Here is a 19,672-nt window from a genome sequence, read left to right as displayed (position 1 = left end):
GGACGAACGTTAAAAACAAGACCGAGAAATCCTCGTTTCAGAACAGAATAAAACCGACACATAATATTTGACGAACGTCATTTACCACTCGAATCAGTTGAATGAACTGACTCTAGGAAGATCCGATCAATACTCAAAGAATAATTTAAGTAGGAAGGCTCTAGGCCGAATCCAAATAGATAAAGACACCCCAAGACGATTAAATGACCATATCGAGAACAATTCAATTATAAAAACCGACTGCCAGTCAATGACCGAACGCAGTACACGGATTTACTGAAATTTGGACGAACGCTATTTCCACCTTTTTGGTAATTAAGTACGAGGACGAGCGTTCGGTATAAGACCGAGCGCCACTCATAACGAACGCTTTGGGTCGAGACCCATCACTGATTCGAACTGATAATAGAAATAGAAATTAATATAATATGAGATGGTGAAGTTAGGTTTTTAAGAATGACTAAGTGTCCGAATGTATATTTACAAGCTTCTCAATTTCTCACATAACACTCAGGGCATCTACGTAACGTAGCACTCTTACAAGAGGGCGTTCGTCCTCAACTAGAATTCTTTCCAAATGAAAGAATTAAATTCAAAGAAGTTTACTAACAGCACTGAACGGTCAAAGACCGTTCAATGACGAACGTTCATTATCATAGGGAATTTATATTCAAAGTTTCTTTAACATTAAACTCATTTCTCAGCATAAAGTTTCATATTTTCAAATACTCATATCATAGTACATTTTATATTTCTCATGTATCAGCTCATAATCATAATCATATACCAAAATCAAATATCATAAATTCATGCTTCATACAACTCACAGAACGTCCATACAGCATAATACAAACATACGAATTAAATTGAATAAGCTTCCCTTACCTGGATCAGTGAGTGAACGAACGTACTAAAACACTCTTTGTCTGACTGAGTTCACTTTCTACCCTTACGTTTCACTCCCCTTTAAACTAATTTCAAACATTTAATAAACCAACAGAGACTCAGAAAGGATAACAACATGCAACCGAAGCTGGGTTTGCATATATCAAAAAAACGAACGGATAAGCATAAGGAAACTTACCAGTTTCAGAACTCAGATTTGTTCGGCTCAAAGTGAAGCTTAAGACGCCGGGAATGCTTCCACGGTGCCTGAACGGTGATCGGAGTAGAGAAAGGTAAGTTACAGTAGAGAGAAGGATGGGTTTTCTAGAGAGGAGGAGAAAATGGATATTCAGAGTTTGGGAGGAAGACGGTGCGTGCAGAAGAGTGTGGCAGGTTTTTCAGAAATCATTTTTGTTTGCCCTACGTCAAACGGTCGTGCACTCTTCTGCTGACACCTGCACTCCACTTACTGACTTCCGAATGTTCCATTTTGACACTTGACAATTTGTGCGTCAGAGTTTGAGTGCATTTTTAATACATCTGAGCAAGTGTCGTGGGTGCATTTAATGATACTCACAGGTGACGTTGGATATATTTTAATAGGTTCTGACAAAACAAAACACTACATTAGAAACAAATATATATTTTTACATAATAATGAAAAAAAATTGAAAGAATGATTTTTAAAAAAAATATATTAGTATACAATTTCAAATTAAATTCTTCAGTGGTTTAGTGTGTGGTCAACGGAACTGAAATTCTAGCTACGAATTATATATAAATATATATGCTCCTCTCTCACATGGTAAATGAAAAACGATTCTAATTTAGAAAAAAAATAATCATAATTACCATTTCTAATGAAGGGTTTACCACGAAGGTGAACGAGAGAAACGCGTACGATTGTGATTGGGCGTTTATTTTCACTTGGATTCCACTGATTCCATTTTCATTTTCGAAGGTCTTCTCTGCTATTGCTCGTATCAGTGCTCAGCCATGGAGAGCGCGGTGGATCCTTCTCGGGGGTTCATGAAGGACGTGAAGCGTGTGATCATCAAAGTTGGCACCGCGGTGGTCACTCGCGAAGAAGGAAGGTTAGCGGTTGGAAGATTGGGAGCTCTGTGCGAGCAGATTAAGCAACTCAACTCTCTCGGATACGACATTATACTCGTCTCCTCTGGCGCCGTCGGTATTGGCCGCCAAAGGCTACGTTTCCGTAAATTAATCAACAGCAGCTTCGCCGACCTTCAGAAACCCCAACTCGAACTCGACGGCAAGGCCTGCGCCGCCGTTGGACAGAACAGTCTCATGGCTCTCTACGATACGCTGTTCACTCAGGTAAGTAAATATTTGTAATTACTATTGCATTAATTAGTAGTTACGTTCATCAACAAAATTTAGATTCAGTTTCGTGGATTTTGATTTCGATTTAGAATTACAGTTTTACATTGGCAATATTTTGCGTCTTGCACTAAAACCTTGTGTGTGAGAAACTGAAATTTATTAGGAGAATAACATTAGCGTCTAAATTTTAATTTTCATTTCGCGGTTTCAGCTCGATGTGACATCGGCTCAGCTTCTTGTGACGGATAACGATTTTCGAGATAAGGATTTCAGGAAGCAGCTTACTGAGACTGTGAAGTCGCTGTTGGCGCTGAAGGTTATTCCGGTGTTCAACGAGAACGATGCCGTTAGTACCAGGAAGGCTCCCTATGAGGTTTGTTGACGACAATACCTAATTTTTTCGTGGAACCGATGAAAGAGTTTAAATGTGTTTTTCATAGTTTGTGGCATGATATGATCAAGGTTCAATCAACAAGAAAAATACCCAGGGGATTTGGACAATTTTCTGCTACTTATAGGAAAAGATAATAAGAAGCTGACTTTTCATAAGTCATGATTGACTTAAACACACTTGAATTGACTCTTATATAACTTCTTCAAAATCTGATTTTAATATATGCATAAATTTTAACATATGAGAGACGATTAATTTCATTTTTTCTTTTTGGTTTCTTCTCCTATGAGTATTTAGATTGATTTTTTATTCAAACAAGACCTTAATGTTGTGTTAGACTTGAATGTTGATTCTGTATCCAAGGATTATATTCTGAACATTTTGTTGGAATTCTGATCACTGGCATATACTGGCATATACTCCCTCATTTTATTTGTCTCTTTAAAATATCAAAAGCTTTAATTATTTTTTATAATATCATCAAGCAATAAATACACCACTAAATGTAGCTATAACTGTGCAGTGTAGTTAATCATATATGAAATAAGAGTTTTTAGTTAGATAAGATTATTTTATCATGGGAATAAGTGTTATGAATTATTCGGTTAGATGTGTGTATTACACGAGAGGGAGGGAATAACAATTTTTATATAGGAAATAAAACTGTTTTCTTCCTTCAGCACAATTTTACTTGTTTGTTTGGAGATCAGAAATTTTACTTGTTTCATTTTGGCTTTAAAGTTTATTTTGGAGTTTGCTACCTGGATTGATTGCTTTATTATTTTCATTTCTATCTAGTTAAGTACATTAAGTGTTGTTAACCCATTTTTTTTGCAGGATTCTTCTGGTATATTTTGGGATAATGATAGTTTATCTGCTTTATTAGCCTTGGAGTTAAAAGCCGATCTCCTTGTTTTGTTGAGTGATGTAGAAGGTCTTTACAGTGGCCCTCCAAATGACCCACATTCAAAGCTTATTTATACATATAACAAGGAAAAACATCAGAATGAAATTACTTTTGGTGACAAGTCTAGAGTGGGAAGAGGCGGAATGACTGCCAAAGTAAAAGCTGCGGTTCATGCAGCTGATGCTGGCATTCCTGTTGTTATTACCAGGTGCACTATTACACCGTATTGCTGAGAAATATTATTTCACTATTTCTGAGAAAGATTATTACTTCGATGCATTTTTTATCAGTACCGTTTTCAATTAGAAATAGGTTAGTTATGTCTTGACATCTAAACAGACTGCTTTTTTACTCCTTATCCTTTCAATTTCTTTTCTTTTGGTCTTCTTGCCCACCACTTGTTTTGAGTTTGTAAATCTAAATGAAAATGGTGTGCATGCCCACATAGAGAATGAAAAAACCACTTTATGAGATCCCTCCTTTACTTTTTCATTTGTCGTTCTGCCCCAAGAAAATTGTGAGATCAAGTGTTAGAAGTAAACTTACTATATTGATGATCTTCTGTGCGAGTTGGTTTGTCCCTGTTTGTTTCTATCACATTTTTTTTTCTCCTTACAGTGGTTTTGCACCTGAGAATATCATTAATGTGCTCCAAGGACAACGTATAGGAACTCTCTTCCATAAAGATGCACATGAGTGGGCTCAAGTAAAGGAGGTTGATACACGTGAGATGGCTGTTGCAGCCAGGGAATGTTCCAGAAGGCTCCAGGTATCTTCACATTTATAAAATGTGTGAAATCGTGGATATTACTGAGATGTTAATGAAGCTATTCTGATGTTTTAATTTCACTTTGTAGGCCTTATCTTCAGAGGAAAGGAAACAAACTTTACTTAAAATAGCTGATGCCCTGGAAGCAAATGAAAAAATAATCAGGATTGAAAATGAAGCTGATGTTACTGCTGCACAAGAAGCAGGATATGAAAAATCCTTGGTGGCTAGGCTAGCTTTAAAACCTGGGAAGGCAAGAAAGTCTCTTCTAGAAGAAATTATCCATATTTTAACAAACTGAAGAATTCATTATGATAAACTATGATAACTGACAGATTGCAAGTCTTGCAAACAACATGCGAGTTATTGCCAATATGGAAGATCCAATTGGTCGAGTATTAAAACGTACTGAGGTAATGAGAAGTTGATTTGGAAATATATAGTTTAGATCATGGTATTAACAGGATATTCCAATCTTATAACTTTAGATAAGATAGAATTTTAGTGTGATTGATGCTTTGTTCTAAACTAAGTTTTTTGTTTTTGTCTTAAGAACGAACAATTTTCTGTTGGAAACTCGCAATTATACAAATTTTTTTATATATTGATATATAAGGCTTCTGACAGCTACTTTTTTATTCAGCTTTCAGATGGGCTAATTTTAGAAAAGACATCATCTCCTTTGGGAGTGCTCCTTATTGTTTTTGAGTCACGTCCTGATGCTCTTGTACAGGTGAATTAAACTTTTTTCATCTTTTATCTTTCTCTTTTCACCTTTGGTTTAAACTTGGTTAAGTACTTCAATTTTCCGGAAAGGAAAGAGGGGCTCTCTCCATTTAACTCTGTACTCAGTCTTCGGCATTTACATTACATTCATTTGTTATCCTTGTTTACTTCTTCTTCTTATAGTATCAGGCTTTGAAGGTCTTAGGGAAGATCTATTTACCAAATGAGTGAGAGTTTTCAAATGAGCTTTATGATATCATGACTATGAAAAATTAACTAAGATTCATACGCTCCTTAGCAGTAAGAGTTGAAAGTACCTGCATAATAAAAAAAGTGGAACATTTTAATGCATAGACATTAGATAAGACATCGAGCTTTTTGTATTTTTATTCACTTCCTTCAATCAGTCATAATATACTACATCCTTGACATGTAATTTTCCATAATCTTGAAAATTGTTGTCCCAATGACTGATTGAGTATAATTTTTGACAGCCATATTTTTAATTACTGATGATTCTCTATGCCAATGTATTGCGACAGGGTGGTATGCTGCGGTAATGAATTTCTCATTTCATATTGTTCCCATTCATTAGGAGCATAATATTTTTTACTTCTATTATGTTTTATTTTCCTTCCCCCCCCCACCCCCCCCCCCCCTTTTTTTTTTACTTTTATGCATAGGTTTGTAATTTATTAAATTAAGATTCTTTTTACTTGTCACTTTTGATCTGTAATGGGATTAATGTTATGGTTGAATGAGGTTTTGGAGCTTAAAGCAGTTATGTTATCTTTGTATTATATGCTGTCTATTTACATTTTAGTGGTAGTTTATTATCATCTGTACAGATAGCTTCATTGGCAATCCGAAGTGGGAATGGGCTTCTCTTGAAAGGTGGCAAAGAAGCTAAGCGATCAAATGCAATTTTGCACAAAGTTTGGTTCCAAATAAATTAATCTCTAAACTATTTCCTGTTTAAATTTGATTTGTTCACAGTCGCCATTAATAAAATATTTATGGGGTGATTCTGTATGCCTGAGATGCAGGTAATTATTGAGGCCATACCAGATAATGTTGGTGGAAAACTTATAGGACTTGTGACCTCAAGGGAAGAAATCCCTGAGCTGCTTAAGGTGAATTAATTAGTGAAGCTTGATTTCATTTTATACACTTATTCCCCTTAAGCATTAGCACCTTCTTGTTGAACTTTCAGCTGGATGATGTAATTGATCTGGTAATTCCAAGAGGCAGTAACAAACTTGTTTCTCAGATCAAGAGTTCAACTAAAATTCCTGTTTTAGGTCATGCTGGTAAGACCATTATGCTAATGTTTAAATATAGCATTAGTTGAGCTTTATTCTCTTCAATGTGTACTGTGTAATTTTTTGGTCCCTCAAGGTTTTTCAAGTCAATTAATTCCTTTATATTTTAAATCAAACAAATTTAGTCCTGCTGCTAATTTTTTTCTACCTAAGACCATCAAATTCGTCTTTTCTGCTTAATCCTCTGAAATTAAATTCTTTTATATCATCTTCCACTCAAAATTCAATATTCAAAGCAAAACAAATTTGAAATAAAATAAAAAAATAGGTTTAAACTCTTGATTCATCTTTGTTTTTGTTCTAAAATCTCAATTAGGTCCTTAGATTTTGATTGGTCTCGATTGGGTCTGGCGTTAACTCATGTGTTACGCATCAGTTTGTAATTTTTTTCAATTTTTTGTAAAAAAAATTGTCACGTGTCTGAGGAAATGAGGGTTCTGCCATGTGACAGATACAGTAGGATGTGGTTGTAATATTGACATGTGTAATTGTTGAGGTAAGTGTCATTTGAAAAATTTCAATTTAGTTCTTCTATTTGTTATTTGTCTCAATTCAATTTTTTTTAAATTGAGACTAAATTAACTTTCATATAAATATTATAATGATATTTTTATTAAATATTTTTAACAAGATTAAGTTTATTTAATTTTATATTAAACTTTATTTAAATTTTGTTCCAAATATTTATACATCAATAATTTCTATAAAATGTTAGATTGAGTTTAAAAATAACAATTTTATAAATTCAAATGTAAAATTTTAAAACAGATTTTATAACACTTTAAAATAAATGTATTTAAGAGTAAAAAAACCATGAATTGACACATGCTTAACTGTCATTAGTATATTATAAATGAAAATGACCAAATTCCATCACATTTCCAAAATTGAGACCAATAATTTTTGTATGCTTAATTGCACTTTTAGTTCCCCCTTACAATGCCAGGACTTGGACGAGCAACATTACAATTAAACCCTTTTTTTCACAAATTCCTTCCTTTAAAAGTATTATTTCCCTAACTTTCTAAATATTCGAAATAAAATAATAATTTGAGTTTTAGTTGAAAATATTTGACAAAAGGAAATTTTGCTTAATTTAAAAATAAAATGTAATTGGCTTGAATAAAATCTGAGAGATCAAAACCTTACACATCCCAAACTTAATGGGCCAAAAGTGTAGTTAAGCTATGAATATAGTGTATAAACGGTGCTTGTTGTGGTATGGTAAACCATATGACTATTTAATTTTTTGGACTAATAAACTGTGCTGTTACTAAACCAGATGGAATTTGCCATGTCTATGTTGATAAGTCTGCTAATGTGGAGATGGCAAAGCGGATTGTATTAGATGCAAAAATTGATTATCCGGCAGCCTGCAATGCCATGGTAAACTAAATGCACTGATGACTCTACAAGATTGTTAAAGCTAGCATTATCGGCTGTATATAACTTCTGTTTTTAAATTTCAACTTCAGGAAACACTTCTTATCCACAAGGATTTGATAGAGAAAGGTTGGCTCAATGAGATCATTCTTGACCTTCGTACTGAAGGTATGATTTCTAGCCACCGTTCCTCTGATTCTGACGTTTTTCAACTACATATAGTGCACGTACTTGGAATACTTGACAAAACTGAATTTTGTTAAATGGATAATTAGGAACTCTGTAGTATGTTTTCTTGAAATGCTATCAATAATCCTCTAACACTAATTGAAATTTATTAGGACTCAATTATTTGAATTCACTTTCTCGTTTGAATTTTACTTAATAATTTCCTGATTTTCAATAAATGTCAACCAAGTGTATTTGAATGTGATAGAGAGTGTATTGCTAGCACTTCTGTTTTCTTGAATTCTCTTTAGCAAGTTATGGTGAGAAGATAAACATCAATGCAACTTGATCTTCATAGTGCTAATGCTAACTTTCAGTAGTGCTAGATTGATTTACATTACATGGCTAGTTCCTGGATCCAAGTTATTGTGGACAAGTTCTACCGTTTTTAATGGTTTTGAGTTTGTCTACATATTATCTATCCTGTGAATATTTCTAAAATGAGCATTCCTGTTTAAAAAGCTTTGTTCTTTCAAAAAAACCTTGGTGACTCTTACGTACCTGAGTACGTAAACTAACCAAATACAACCTTTCACACTTTCTAACACGTAACAGAACAATAAACGAATGATATTGGATGAATGAATCTCTTTTATTGATGGTAATATCTGAATAAACAAGGATAAACAATAATTGGGAGTATAACCTCCTTCAATTACTTTGAGAGCATAACCTCCCTCACAAGACAATAATGTCTGCCACAAAACTCAATAATCAAAAGCATGTCTTTAACCCTAGACTCTAACTTTATTTATATTAATTATTTCCCGCCCATCTCTTATTAAATATTTCTCTAGAATATATCTGCATTTAATATAAATATCCTTATATTTAATATTTAATATAAATATCCCTATATTTAATATAAATATCTCTCCGTATATTATCCTAGCATATATCCTTAATTATAAATATCTTATATTGAATATTTCCCTAAATATATATTTATTTACTCTAATTAACTTACACTATATTTATTTACTCTAATTAACTTACACTATATTTATTTACTCTAATTAACTTATACTAAATATTCTCTCTGCTCATATACTTTCCAACCCTTATTATTACCCCTACCTTATATCGTAACATTACACCCCGCTGCAAAACAACCTTGTCCTCAAGGTTGGAAACGGGGAGCTTGATCTCATGGCTCCTCATCAATTCATGTCTGGAGGTTCGGGTGGTGGTAAAACCTTCTCTAATGTCTTTCATTCTTCGTCCAGCATTCTGGTTACCACTTCTCCTGAATCATAAGCCCTGAGGGAATGGTTTTCAATGTCTTTCAGTACTTCACGTCACTCTCTTCCTTCTGCCAGTGTACCAAACACTACAAGCCCCCTGTTCTTTTTGTCGGCCCATCTCTTCACAGACTCCATTGTTCTCTCTAGGGTATTGATTCTTCCATCTGCCCTTCCTTCCAAAGCCTTCATTCTTCCTTCCAATACTAGACCGTTTGGTTCAGGTAGTTTTCTCATGTTCGGTTATGGCCGTCTCCTCCCGTTCGGCTCGGTAAGTCCTCTCTCTGTAGGTTTCGTCTGTTCTTTCACGTTCGGATCCAGCAGTCTGCTATCGTTCGGTTCAGGCAGTTCGCTCACGTTCGGATCCGTTAGTCCACTATCGTTCGGTTCCAGCAGTCCCTCCCCCATTTGGAGCTTGGACTTCATGGCGTATTCCACTCAACTCTGCCTTCAACCTCCTTAGGGACAGCTCCATGTTCTTTAGTCTCTGCCCCATGCTCTCCAGTTTCCCTTCAACTGCATTCATTCTTCCCTCCATGATGTCTTTCACTTGTCTCTATTAGGATCCGGCAGTTTCCTCCCTTGACGATCTGGCAGGTCGGACTAATTGTTACGTACCTGAGTACGTAAACTAACCAAATACAACCTTTCACACTCTCACACGTAACAGAACAATAAACGTATGATATTGGATGAATGAATCTCTTTTATTGATGGTAATATCTGAATAAAGAAGGATAAACAATAATTGGAAGCATAACCTCCTTCAATTACTTTGAGAGCATAACCTCCCTCACAAGACAATAATGTCTGTCACAAAACTCAATAATCAAAAGCATGTCTTTAACCCTAGACTCTAACTTTATTTATATTATTTATTTCTCGTCCATCTCTTATTAAATATTTCTCTAGAATATATCTGCATTTAATATAAATATCCTTATATTTAGTATTTAATATAAATATCCCTATATTTAATATAAATATCTCTCCGTATATTATCTTAGCATATATCCTTAATTATAAATATCTTATATTGAATATTTCCCTAAGTATATATTTATTTACTCTAATTAACTTATACTAAATATTCTCTCCGCTCACATACTTTTCAACCCTTATTATTACTCCTACCTTATATCTTAACAGTGACATTGAATTGTAAATGTTGATTAAGAATTAATATATAAACTGTGTTACCTAGTTTCTGCTTTTGTCGATTCAAAAATATTCTAGCCATTAAAATGATCCTTTAGGCATTTAGAACTGAAAGGCAGCTCCGAGGTTTAGTCAGTTGTCCTTTTATGGACTCCAGTTTACATCCTTACTAGACTGGTGAGTTATTTCTTGGCATCGTTTTTAAAATATAAAAGCTTAGGTAATTGAGGTCCATTTAGGTACAAATTATACCAATTTTAAGGTATTATCTTTTATAGTTTTTGGAACAACTAAAATATATAGATTTATGCAGGCGTTATATTATATGGAGGACCTGTGGCAAGTTCTCTGTTAAATATTCCACAAGCACATTCATTTCATCATGAGTACAGTTCGCTGGCTTGCACCGTCGAAATTGTGGATGACGTGTATGCAGCTATTGATCATATAAATCTGTATGGAAGGCACGTCGTCGTTTTCTGCTTGATAATGTCGAATTATATTCTTGCTTTAATTTATCTTTGCTGTTCTCCATTTCAGTTGACATCTTTGATAGTGTAGCGAGCTTTGATGGCAGAGTATCTCATCTTCTATTTTTTTTTATGCCAGTGCACATACTGATTCGATCGTTGCTGAAGATAACGAAGTAGCTAATGTGTTTCTACGCCAAGTAGACAGGTAACTTTTGAAATATCTTATTTTTTTATTTAACAAATAAATATTTCACGGAAATAATATAAAAGATTTCTCTCTTAGTTCTCTATTTTGTTGCTTCTTATTCTCTACGATTTGACAAAGTTGCTCATGTAAATATTAAACAAACATTTTCTTTAAATTATTCACTTCTTTCCAAGAAGATATCAACTGATATAGAATAGCATAAACTTCTCTGCAACCAAAATAAACGAAAGAAGACAAAAGAGGCGAATACATTCCAAAAAACCTATTTTACTCTTTTTGTGCTTTTTTTGTCACTCTTTAAACTCTTTATTCTTGACCTATGTATGATCATATCATCAACACATGGGTGCAATAGCATTTATGTAAATATTGTTCGTCTTGTATTGGCAGTGCTGCTGTTTTTCACAATGCAAGCACCAGATTCAGTGATGGGGCACGATTTGGACTAGGCGCCGAGGTAGAAATATTGTTTGCATTTTATAATATATCTTTTCATTATGGTTGTTGATTTAGTATGTAATTCCCTTTTGGTTTAATAGGTTGGAATTAGTACAAGCAGGATTCATGCTCGAGGTCCAGTAGGAGTTGAGGGATTGTTAACAACAAGATGGTATGAGCTGATGGTCAATTTATAGTGCTAAAATTACTACAATCAAAATTTTCAGTCATTCATTTGACAGTTGCCGCTGATAGTGTAAACCGCATCTTAAATATCAATAACTTGCTGCAACACAATCACAGAAAGTAGCCAAATTAAAGATGCTGCACCTGCACGTTTTTAATGGAATATATCTTATAAGGCTACTCTAGAGTTTAGAATACGTTCTTAAGCCATGCATGAATCTTGAATTTCATCACAAACAATCATTTTATAATAAACCTCCATGTTATGTGGTGCTTCCTTCGTGTTTTACGTATTGTCTTTTGCCTTCTACATACGCAGGATACTAAAAGGAAGGGGACAAGTGGTAGATGGTGATAGAAGCGTTGTCTACACCCACAAAGACCTTGCAATTTAATTTTAATGGTGCTTTGATTCCTTTTGTAGCCTTTTCGTTTTTTTTTTCAAGTAGAGAACGACATTTGTACGGTTAAATAAAACCGGGTAATTTATATCATTTGCTTGTTCCTTTTTGTCTAGAATCTTTACTGTCAACAATTATGGTCCACAATGTTTAACGATTCTTGAATGATTACAATTCAATTTAACGTTAATTGAATGACTGCAATTTCAATTTGAGTTAATTTTTATATGTACGATGCTGTATAATTCTTCCACTTGAGACGGAACCCCTGGAATTCCAGGCTGGAATTGGTTAAAGTCCGGTTCCTATGCAAACCGACAGCTAATAGTGATGATCTTAAAAGTAATAATTTATTACATTTTGAAGAATTACATTAATAAATTATCGATTTGGACTTGACTTATCAGAAACCCTCATGCTAACTCGTTAAGAAAAGCAAAAGGGTTTCAGGAATATTTATAACTGCAATTTTTAAAAAGAAATGTATCAGTTTATAACAAGCTGAGAATTGATAACTTTCTAAAAGAAGACATACAGCAATTTACTCAATGGAAAATAAGAAAGGTTGAAAAACACTGAAGGCATGCAATCAAACATAAACCAACAATTTTCTCCATCAAACTTATTGCATCTAAATCAATTCAGCCAACACTTAAACGCATAATCTCCCTTCAATAGCTAATAGGAGCAGCGCTACAACTGAACCACTAAGATAAAATCTTTCGGTATTGTTTCCTTCAAATGTATAAGCAAATGATTACCCAAAATTTCAGCCACGACCATACTTTCTTCAAATTAAACGACCGCGCTAAGCACATAAGAAGACGTGAAGGCTCACGCTTGAACGAAGTTCTTGAGCTTATTCAGCCACACCAAGTACTCTTTACTGTCCTTGTTGATCATGTACTCATGCAAGAAATTGGTTGTGCTGGGTTTGATTCCTCTGATTTCCAAATACCTATGGAAAGACTTCTGCAAATTCTCATCCAAGTCCCTGTAGAAGACAATAAAACACAGTAAGTTCAATCATACAACACCTTACCACAACCACAAACAAAAAGTAAATTTTTCAAAGAGTTGAAGAAAGAAGGACGTACTGGAAGTCAGGTCCCTCATAGGCAATTTGATCCTCGGTAAGATCAGGATTCTTAACAGACAAACTGTCAATAACAATCTCATCAGGGTAACCCACACAATTAAATTCTAGATAGGGTCCACCCTTCTTGTAAACACTGACCGAAAGTGGAATGCTAGACTGAGGAGCTCTTTCACCCTCATTATCGTCATCGTCGTCATTTCCTTCCCCAGTAACCAAATCAGGCATGTGAACCTCTACCTTAATTTCCTCATCTTGGTACGTTCTCTCGAGCGTTATAGTTTGATTTCCGGGACTATCAATTATTTTAAAGGGAAAATTACTCGGAACTCCTTCCTCCTATAAACCAAATCAATTTTCAGTACAAAAACACTCTCAAAGCTAAAACAACCATAGTTATTAACGTGTATGAATTGCAAAGCAATGAAGATACTCACTGCGTTGTGATCGTCGGTTTCCTGGGCGCATGCGATTTCGGATTCGATGACTCGGAGAAGGTTCTCATCGGAGGTTGGTTTCTTCCGGGCAGCTGCAGAAGAAAAGTGAAACTTTGGAACAAACGAATCCTTGTGGTGGTTGATGGCCGAGAAAATTAACGTGCGGTGACCCAGGCGGTTATTCTTCGTCAATTGACCCGCCATAGCAAGAGCCCTCACAAAAGAACCCGACTTGCGAAGAATTGAGTTGAACGCCATAGCCAAACACGGAAGGGTTTTACTAGGGTTTTAGGACGTGGATTGGGAAATATTTTTAAGACATTTTAAATTTATATAGCTATCTTGACACGCAACTGTAAATCTGGGTCCGTTTCTGTTGGTTCAGCCCAATAACAGATACCCGAAATTCGTCCCATTTAGATACCATTTTATTTTTTGCACCACCATACTTTCCTTCTGCATCCCATAAATATGAAAAACCTCATTTTGCTCTTCTGATTTTTTTTTTTTTAATTTTAAAATCTGACAGCTTAAGAGATTGTGTAATGTGGAAGTTAAAAGGTGGGTTTTCAGATTATATAGTACCAAAGTCAAAAGTCTCTTTCAAATTGAATTTATAAGTATTTTTTTTACATAAATAAGTTTTCGGTTGTCTAATCCGAAAAATAATTTTTTTATTTTTGGGTTACCAAATCTCAAAGTCATTTTTTCTATAAAAAGGTTTTGAATTATATAATTCAACTTGAAACTATTGGGAATAACCCAAAATCTATTTTTGTTTCCTCGTAAATATGTTATTTTTGTGCTTTCCTTTCAAAGCAAACCCAACCATTACGAAAACCAAGGAATGTTTATGAAGACTGTCTCGAAATAGGGTATTACTCCCTACACCACCACACATTGCTCCTTGTATCACCATACTTTTTCTAAATTCCAAAATTATCCTTTATATCTTAAAATATTTTACACCCCTCCTTTTCTCTTGAACGGATGTCGACATCCGTTGAAGAAAAAATTCTTCAACGGCTGTGCCGCACATCCGTTTAGTTTTTTTTTTTTTAAGTTTTTAGTTTTTTTAAGTTTTTAAATTAATATATAAATATTATTTAATTTTTTTTAAATTATTACTTAACTATTTATAAATTAATTTTATTTTATTTAATAAAATAATTATTATAATTTAATTTATATATTATTATTTTAAATAATAATTAAAATACTTTTAAAATTTTATTAAAATGGATACGGATGTTACCACATCCTTAAAATTTTTTTCTTTTTAAAGTTTTTAGTTTTTTATTATATTATATTTTAAATTAATATATAAATATTATTTAATTTTTGTAAAATTATTATTTAATTAATTATAAATTAATTTTATTTTATTTAATAAAATAATTATTATTAATTTAATTTATGTATTATTATTTAAATAATAAAATAGTTTTTAAAAATTTATTAAAATGGATGTGGGCAACATTCATGAAGTTTTTTCTTTTAGTTTTTAATTTATTATATTTTAAATTAATATATAAATATTATTTAATTAATTTAAAATTATTACTTAATTATTTATAAATTTATTTTATTTTATTTAATAAAATAATTATTATTAATTTAATTTATATATTATTATTTAAATAATAATCAAAATACTTTTAAAATTTTTTATTGAAACGGATGTGGATCTCGCCACATCCGTTGAAAATTTTTTTTTAAGTTTTTAGTTTTTTTAAGTTTTTAAATTAATATAAAAATATTATTTAATTAATTTAAAATTATTACTTAATTTTTTATGAATTAATTTTATTTTATTTAATAAAATAATAAATATTAATTTAATTTATATATTATTATTTAAATAATAATCAAAATATTTTTAAAATTTTTTATTGAAACGGATGTGGCAATCCGTTAACAGATCTCGCCACATCCGTTGAAAATTAATATTATTTTTTTAAATAAAAACAATAAATTAAAATATAAAATATGTGAATAGACGTTGACGGTGAAACGGATATTGACATTCGTTTTAGAGAAGGGTAAAATTGATATGGGATGATGTAAGGAACATTCGGTGGTGGTGGAGGGAGTAACTGCCCTCGAAATAAAGATGTCTATTATTCTTCAAGTGTATATTTGGGCCTACAGTTAGGAGTTCGGCCCAATAAAGGGTGCCGGGAATTTGCCCTATTTAAAAGCCCCCGATTATTGGTGAAATTTGATTTCCCGCTCTGAAAACCCTAACTACCTCTGAGATTGAGTGAACTGGGAAGGGAAGCAAGAGCGAATGGGGCAGAAACAGCGAGGAAGTTCTGATGTCGACAACGAAGTGAAGAAACGACGACGTGTCGGTTTCTCAGTAATAGGTGAGTTTCACTTATTTTGTAGTATTTATTGTGTTGAATTATTCATTTCATGGGGCTGCGACGTATATGAATATTTTGGTCGGGTTTTGTAGATGATGGAGTTGAGGCCAAAGATTGCATCACAATCTACCTAGGTATGCTTAAAATACGCGATAATTTTGTCATGTTGCTCTGTAGTTCTTAATTTGGATGGTTTTAGTGTAACTTGAGTATGTAATGGTCAAAGGTGGTTTCTTTGGAAATGGGTTGCTGACCTTATGATTTTGCTAATTATGTGTGGGGTGTCTCTTTTCTTGTCAATGACCTCTTTTGAGCTTGGTTTGCTAAGGGCTTGATCTTGCTAATCAATTTCTACTCAAGTTCGTTTATGTGGTCTTTAGTGCTCTTTAGTTTCTTTGCTCATTTCTTCTAGTTGCTTGTGAATATGTTGTAATTCTGCAGCTGCATTGTATACTTTAATTTCAATATTTATTTAATGTCTGCTACTATTGTACAGTTTCAAGCAAGGAAGAATTTGATGCTCCTGAAAGCTTTGTCATTCATCCTGTTGATTTGAATAACTATTTTAATGATGATGGGAAAATTTATGGCTACGAGGGTTTGAAGGTTAGATTCATTTTTAACAACAGTAAATTTATTTATTGAAAAATAACTGTATTTGAATGTTTTATATGATACGGTGTCTTATTTTTTTCAGCTGTTTTGAATTTGTTTTACAGATTACCATCTGGGTTAGCAGCATATCTTTTTACTCATATGCTGATATTGCATTTCTAAGTTCATCTGATGTAAGTTCTGAAGTTTTGACTAATGGGAAAAATCATATGTATGTTCAAAATTTTAATTTGTTATGCATCAAGCATTATGACTGACTTTTTTTTTTAATTTGCTCAATTTTTTAAGCGAGGCAAAGGTATCACTGATCTAAAATCTGCTCTTCAGGTACGCATCAATATCACCTGGGGTGACCACTAACACCTTGTGCTCTGTCATGACATTGCCACTTGTTTATTGTTTGTGTAGACAATTTTTGCTGAGACTCTTGTTGATAGCAAGGATGAATTCCTTCAAAAATTTATGGTGGATAACGATTTTGTTAGGTATTTTATCTTTATTATGCTGTACATTCAACACAAAAGCAACACACTTGCCATGCAAGTTTTCTTTCCTTAGTAATGTTTGGAAACTGATTTATAAAATTGGAGGGTTGTGGATGATTTTTTAATTGATTTGCAGAACAAACATCTCAGAGGGAGAAGTTTTGAAGCACAAAGCTTTCAAGGAGAAGATTTGTGGTTCTAATCAGCATACAGATTCATCTGCTTCAAATGTTGAGGTTGTATTTACATTTAGGCTCAATGTATTGCTCTTTGGTCAAGAGTTAGGCTGTATGATTATCTTAAACAAATGTTTTCCAAATTTCTAGTGCAGTCTTGTGAAGTCTCAAGTAAATTCTGTTTCACTACATTGACGGAGTGGAATATGTAATCGGCCTATGTTAGTGTGTGATGATGCTGAATTGCTTATGGTGGTTTATAATAACGCTATTCTTCTGGAAAACTTGCATGTCTGGTCAATTAAATTTTCTCCTTTCTTGGCATGAATAGATTTAGGCTAAAATGATTCTTGGAAAGTGAACTGTACCTGCCCACCTATTTGTGATTGTTATCGGTGATTTTTGCCAAATCTTCAGCTCTAAATTTTGATGGTTCTAATGGAAAAGTTCATCAAATAAGTCATGTGTCACACTTGTCTGTGGTGTTTTCATTCTCTGGTTAGCCAGTGGCCTAATGCGCTTATTATGTGACACTTGATATGCATATTTTAGGGGCATTTTGTGAAGATGAATGACATTTTTGTGTAACATCTGGGCCAGGTTGTCCGTTTGGTGGGAGGGAACATGGCTACTGGGCAACTTTACAGTCATCTAATACCCCTCACACTACTACTTGTTGATGGTAATTTTCACGTATTATACTACTTTATATGCCCTTGTTACAAACTGTTTAGATTGCATATTGTCGTAGCTGATATATTTTTACCTTGTTTGCCGTGTAGGAAGCAGTCCTATTGATGTTACTGATTCACAGTGGGAGATGTATGTTGTGTGTCAGAAGACAACTGATCAGCAGGGAGAGATCCAATATAGGGTGATTGGTTTTTCTGCTGTTTATCGATTTTATCACTATCCTGATGATTCCAGATTGCGATTAAGTCAGGTTTGTAAGAAGCTGGACATTCCGTAAATGCTGTTATGTCAAAATCAGTTATAACTTTTAACATGATCTTTAAAGTTCTCTCAAATGCTTACTCTTGCCACCTTTTGACGATAATTGCTGTTTATGGCAGATACTGGTATTACCTCCGTACCAGCACAAGGGTTATGGTCGATTCCTTCTAGAGGTGCTTTATGATGTTGCAATAGCTGAAAATGTTTTTGATTTCACCGTAGAAGAGCCACTAGATCACTTCCAAATTGTCCGCACTTGTGTTGATACCCTTCGCCTTCTTCGATTTGACCCAATTCAGAATGTAGTTACCAAAGCTGTTTCCCTTCTAAAGCAAGGAAAGCTATCAAAGAAAACACATTGTCCTCGACTTTTGCCTCCTCTCAGTGCTGTGGAGGATGTAAGGAAAAGTCTGAAAATTAACAAGCAGCAGTTTCTCCAGTGTTGGGAGGTTTTGATCTACATTGGCCTTAATCCTGTTGACAAGTACACGGAGAACTTTGTTAGTATTATTTCCAACCATGTTAAGTATGATATCTTAGGGAAAGATTCTGGGACATCTGGGAAGCAACTTTTTGATGTACCAAGTGATGATCAGGAGATGTCATTTGTCATGTTCAGGTCAGAGGCCAACGAAGCTAGTAATACTGTGCAAATGGATGACAATCTGGCTAATCAAGAAGAGCAACTCCAGAAGTTAGTTCAGGAAAAGGTGAACCAAATTAAGTTGATTGCCGAAAAGGTGACCGTGCTGCATCTTAGGAACAAAGGCGTGGCTGTTGATTAAATCTGTTCTTCTCAAGATAGCACGAGATAAACAGGTCTTTCTATAAGATTATGTAATTGGTTTTACTGGGGACCAATTATAGTTTGTATTTGTGGACAATCACTCGGTAACTATTTGGGTTCTTTGTTGTAGGCTTTATTTTAAGATTATCCTGTTGTAGGTTGTGAAGGACCAGTGATCTATTGACCTGTAATTACTGAGTTACTGAGATTAACCAAAGCAAAGTCGATTGATTGACATTCAGTGGAGATTGTCCACTTCCAATACGTCTTGCTCGTACTTTTACCTTTGCAATTTATTTTCATCACTGAAAATCATGACACCAATTTTAAGAGAGACAAGTAGAGGTCGCCAAAGTTGGTCTTTATTTTTTATAATGTCAGCGGGTCTGACATAATTACTTTTTTTAAGTTACTTATTCTATTAAGAGTTATTTTAATGTCTTAACTTTTCCATTTAAAAAGAATTTAAAAGCTAGGCTTAACCGTAAGCAAGTTTAAATAGACGTATTGAGTCCAAAAGTAATCTAATGATATATGATTAAGGGCTGAGTCAAGAAAATTGTTTGGTTTGTCCTGATTAATCATGTAATTGCGGATCTGGATTTGTTAATGTCTTTAAGCTACCCATTAATTAAAAACTATTATTGACTAGAAAAACAAATTATAATTTTTTTAGTTGAATAGAAAATA

At 33.7% G+C, this 19,672-nt stretch overlaps 3 protein-coding genes across 3 annotated transcripts; 2 read left to right on the top strand and 1 right to left on the bottom strand.

Moving 5' to 3' along the window:
• Positions 1-1,732: 1,732 nt before the first annotated feature.
• Positions 1,733-12,283, top strand: LOC124848573 (delta-1-pyrroline-5-carboxylate synthase). The gene is made up of 17 exons (XM_047326285.2): positions 1,733-2,223; positions 2,441-2,602; positions 3,461-3,738; positions 4,149-4,299; positions 4,388-4,552; positions 4,635-4,712; positions 4,943-5,032; positions 5,874-5,960; positions 6,072-6,158; positions 6,239-6,335; positions 7,630-7,733; positions 7,823-7,898; positions 10,671-10,821; positions 10,967-11,035; positions 11,429-11,495; positions 11,578-11,648; positions 11,982-12,283. Exons 1-17 carry the CDS (start codon positions 1,882-1,884, stop codon positions 12,055-12,057), a joined length of 2,151 nt encoding a protein of 716 aa, XP_047182241.2. The 5' UTR covers positions 1,733-1,881; the 3' UTR covers positions 12,058-12,283.
• Positions 12,284-12,647: 364 nt separating this feature from the next.
• Positions 12,648-13,895, bottom strand: LOC124823942 (uncharacterized protein At2g39795, mitochondrial-like). Its single transcript, XM_047296278.2, has 3 exons — positions 13,597-13,895; positions 13,161-13,498; positions 12,648-13,057 (listed from the first exon to the last, which is right to left on the bottom strand). The coding sequence occupies exons 1-3, from the start codon at positions 13,852-13,854 to the stop codon at positions 12,898-12,900; spliced, it is 756 nt and encodes a 251-aa protein (XP_047152234.2). The 5' UTR covers positions 13,855-13,895; the 3' UTR covers positions 12,648-12,897.
• Positions 13,896-15,808: 1,913 nt separating this feature from the next.
• On the top strand, positions 15,809-19,246 carry HAG2 (histone acetyltransferase of the GNAT family 2). Its single transcript, XM_088093223.1, has 10 exons — positions 15,809-15,965; positions 16,058-16,099; positions 16,462-16,571; positions 16,685-16,753; positions 16,869-16,907; positions 16,989-17,065; positions 17,202-17,301; positions 17,842-17,923; positions 18,024-18,184; positions 18,315-19,246. Exons 1-10 carry the CDS (start codon positions 15,887-15,889, stop codon positions 18,978-18,980), a joined length of 1,425 nt encoding a protein of 474 aa, XP_087949349.1. The 5' UTR covers positions 15,809-15,886; the 3' UTR covers positions 18,981-19,246.
• The last annotated feature ends 426 nt before the right edge of the window (positions 19,247-19,672 follow it).

This window comes from Vigna umbellata, chromosome 1, assembly GCF_029865625.1.
Source record: "Vigna umbellata cultivar VRB3 chromosome 1, Vumbellata_1.0, whole genome shotgun sequence".
NCBI lineage: Eukaryota > Viridiplantae > Streptophyta > Magnoliopsida > Fabales > Fabaceae > Vigna > Vigna umbellata.
This window is presented reverse-complemented; position numbering and strand designations above follow the sequence as displayed.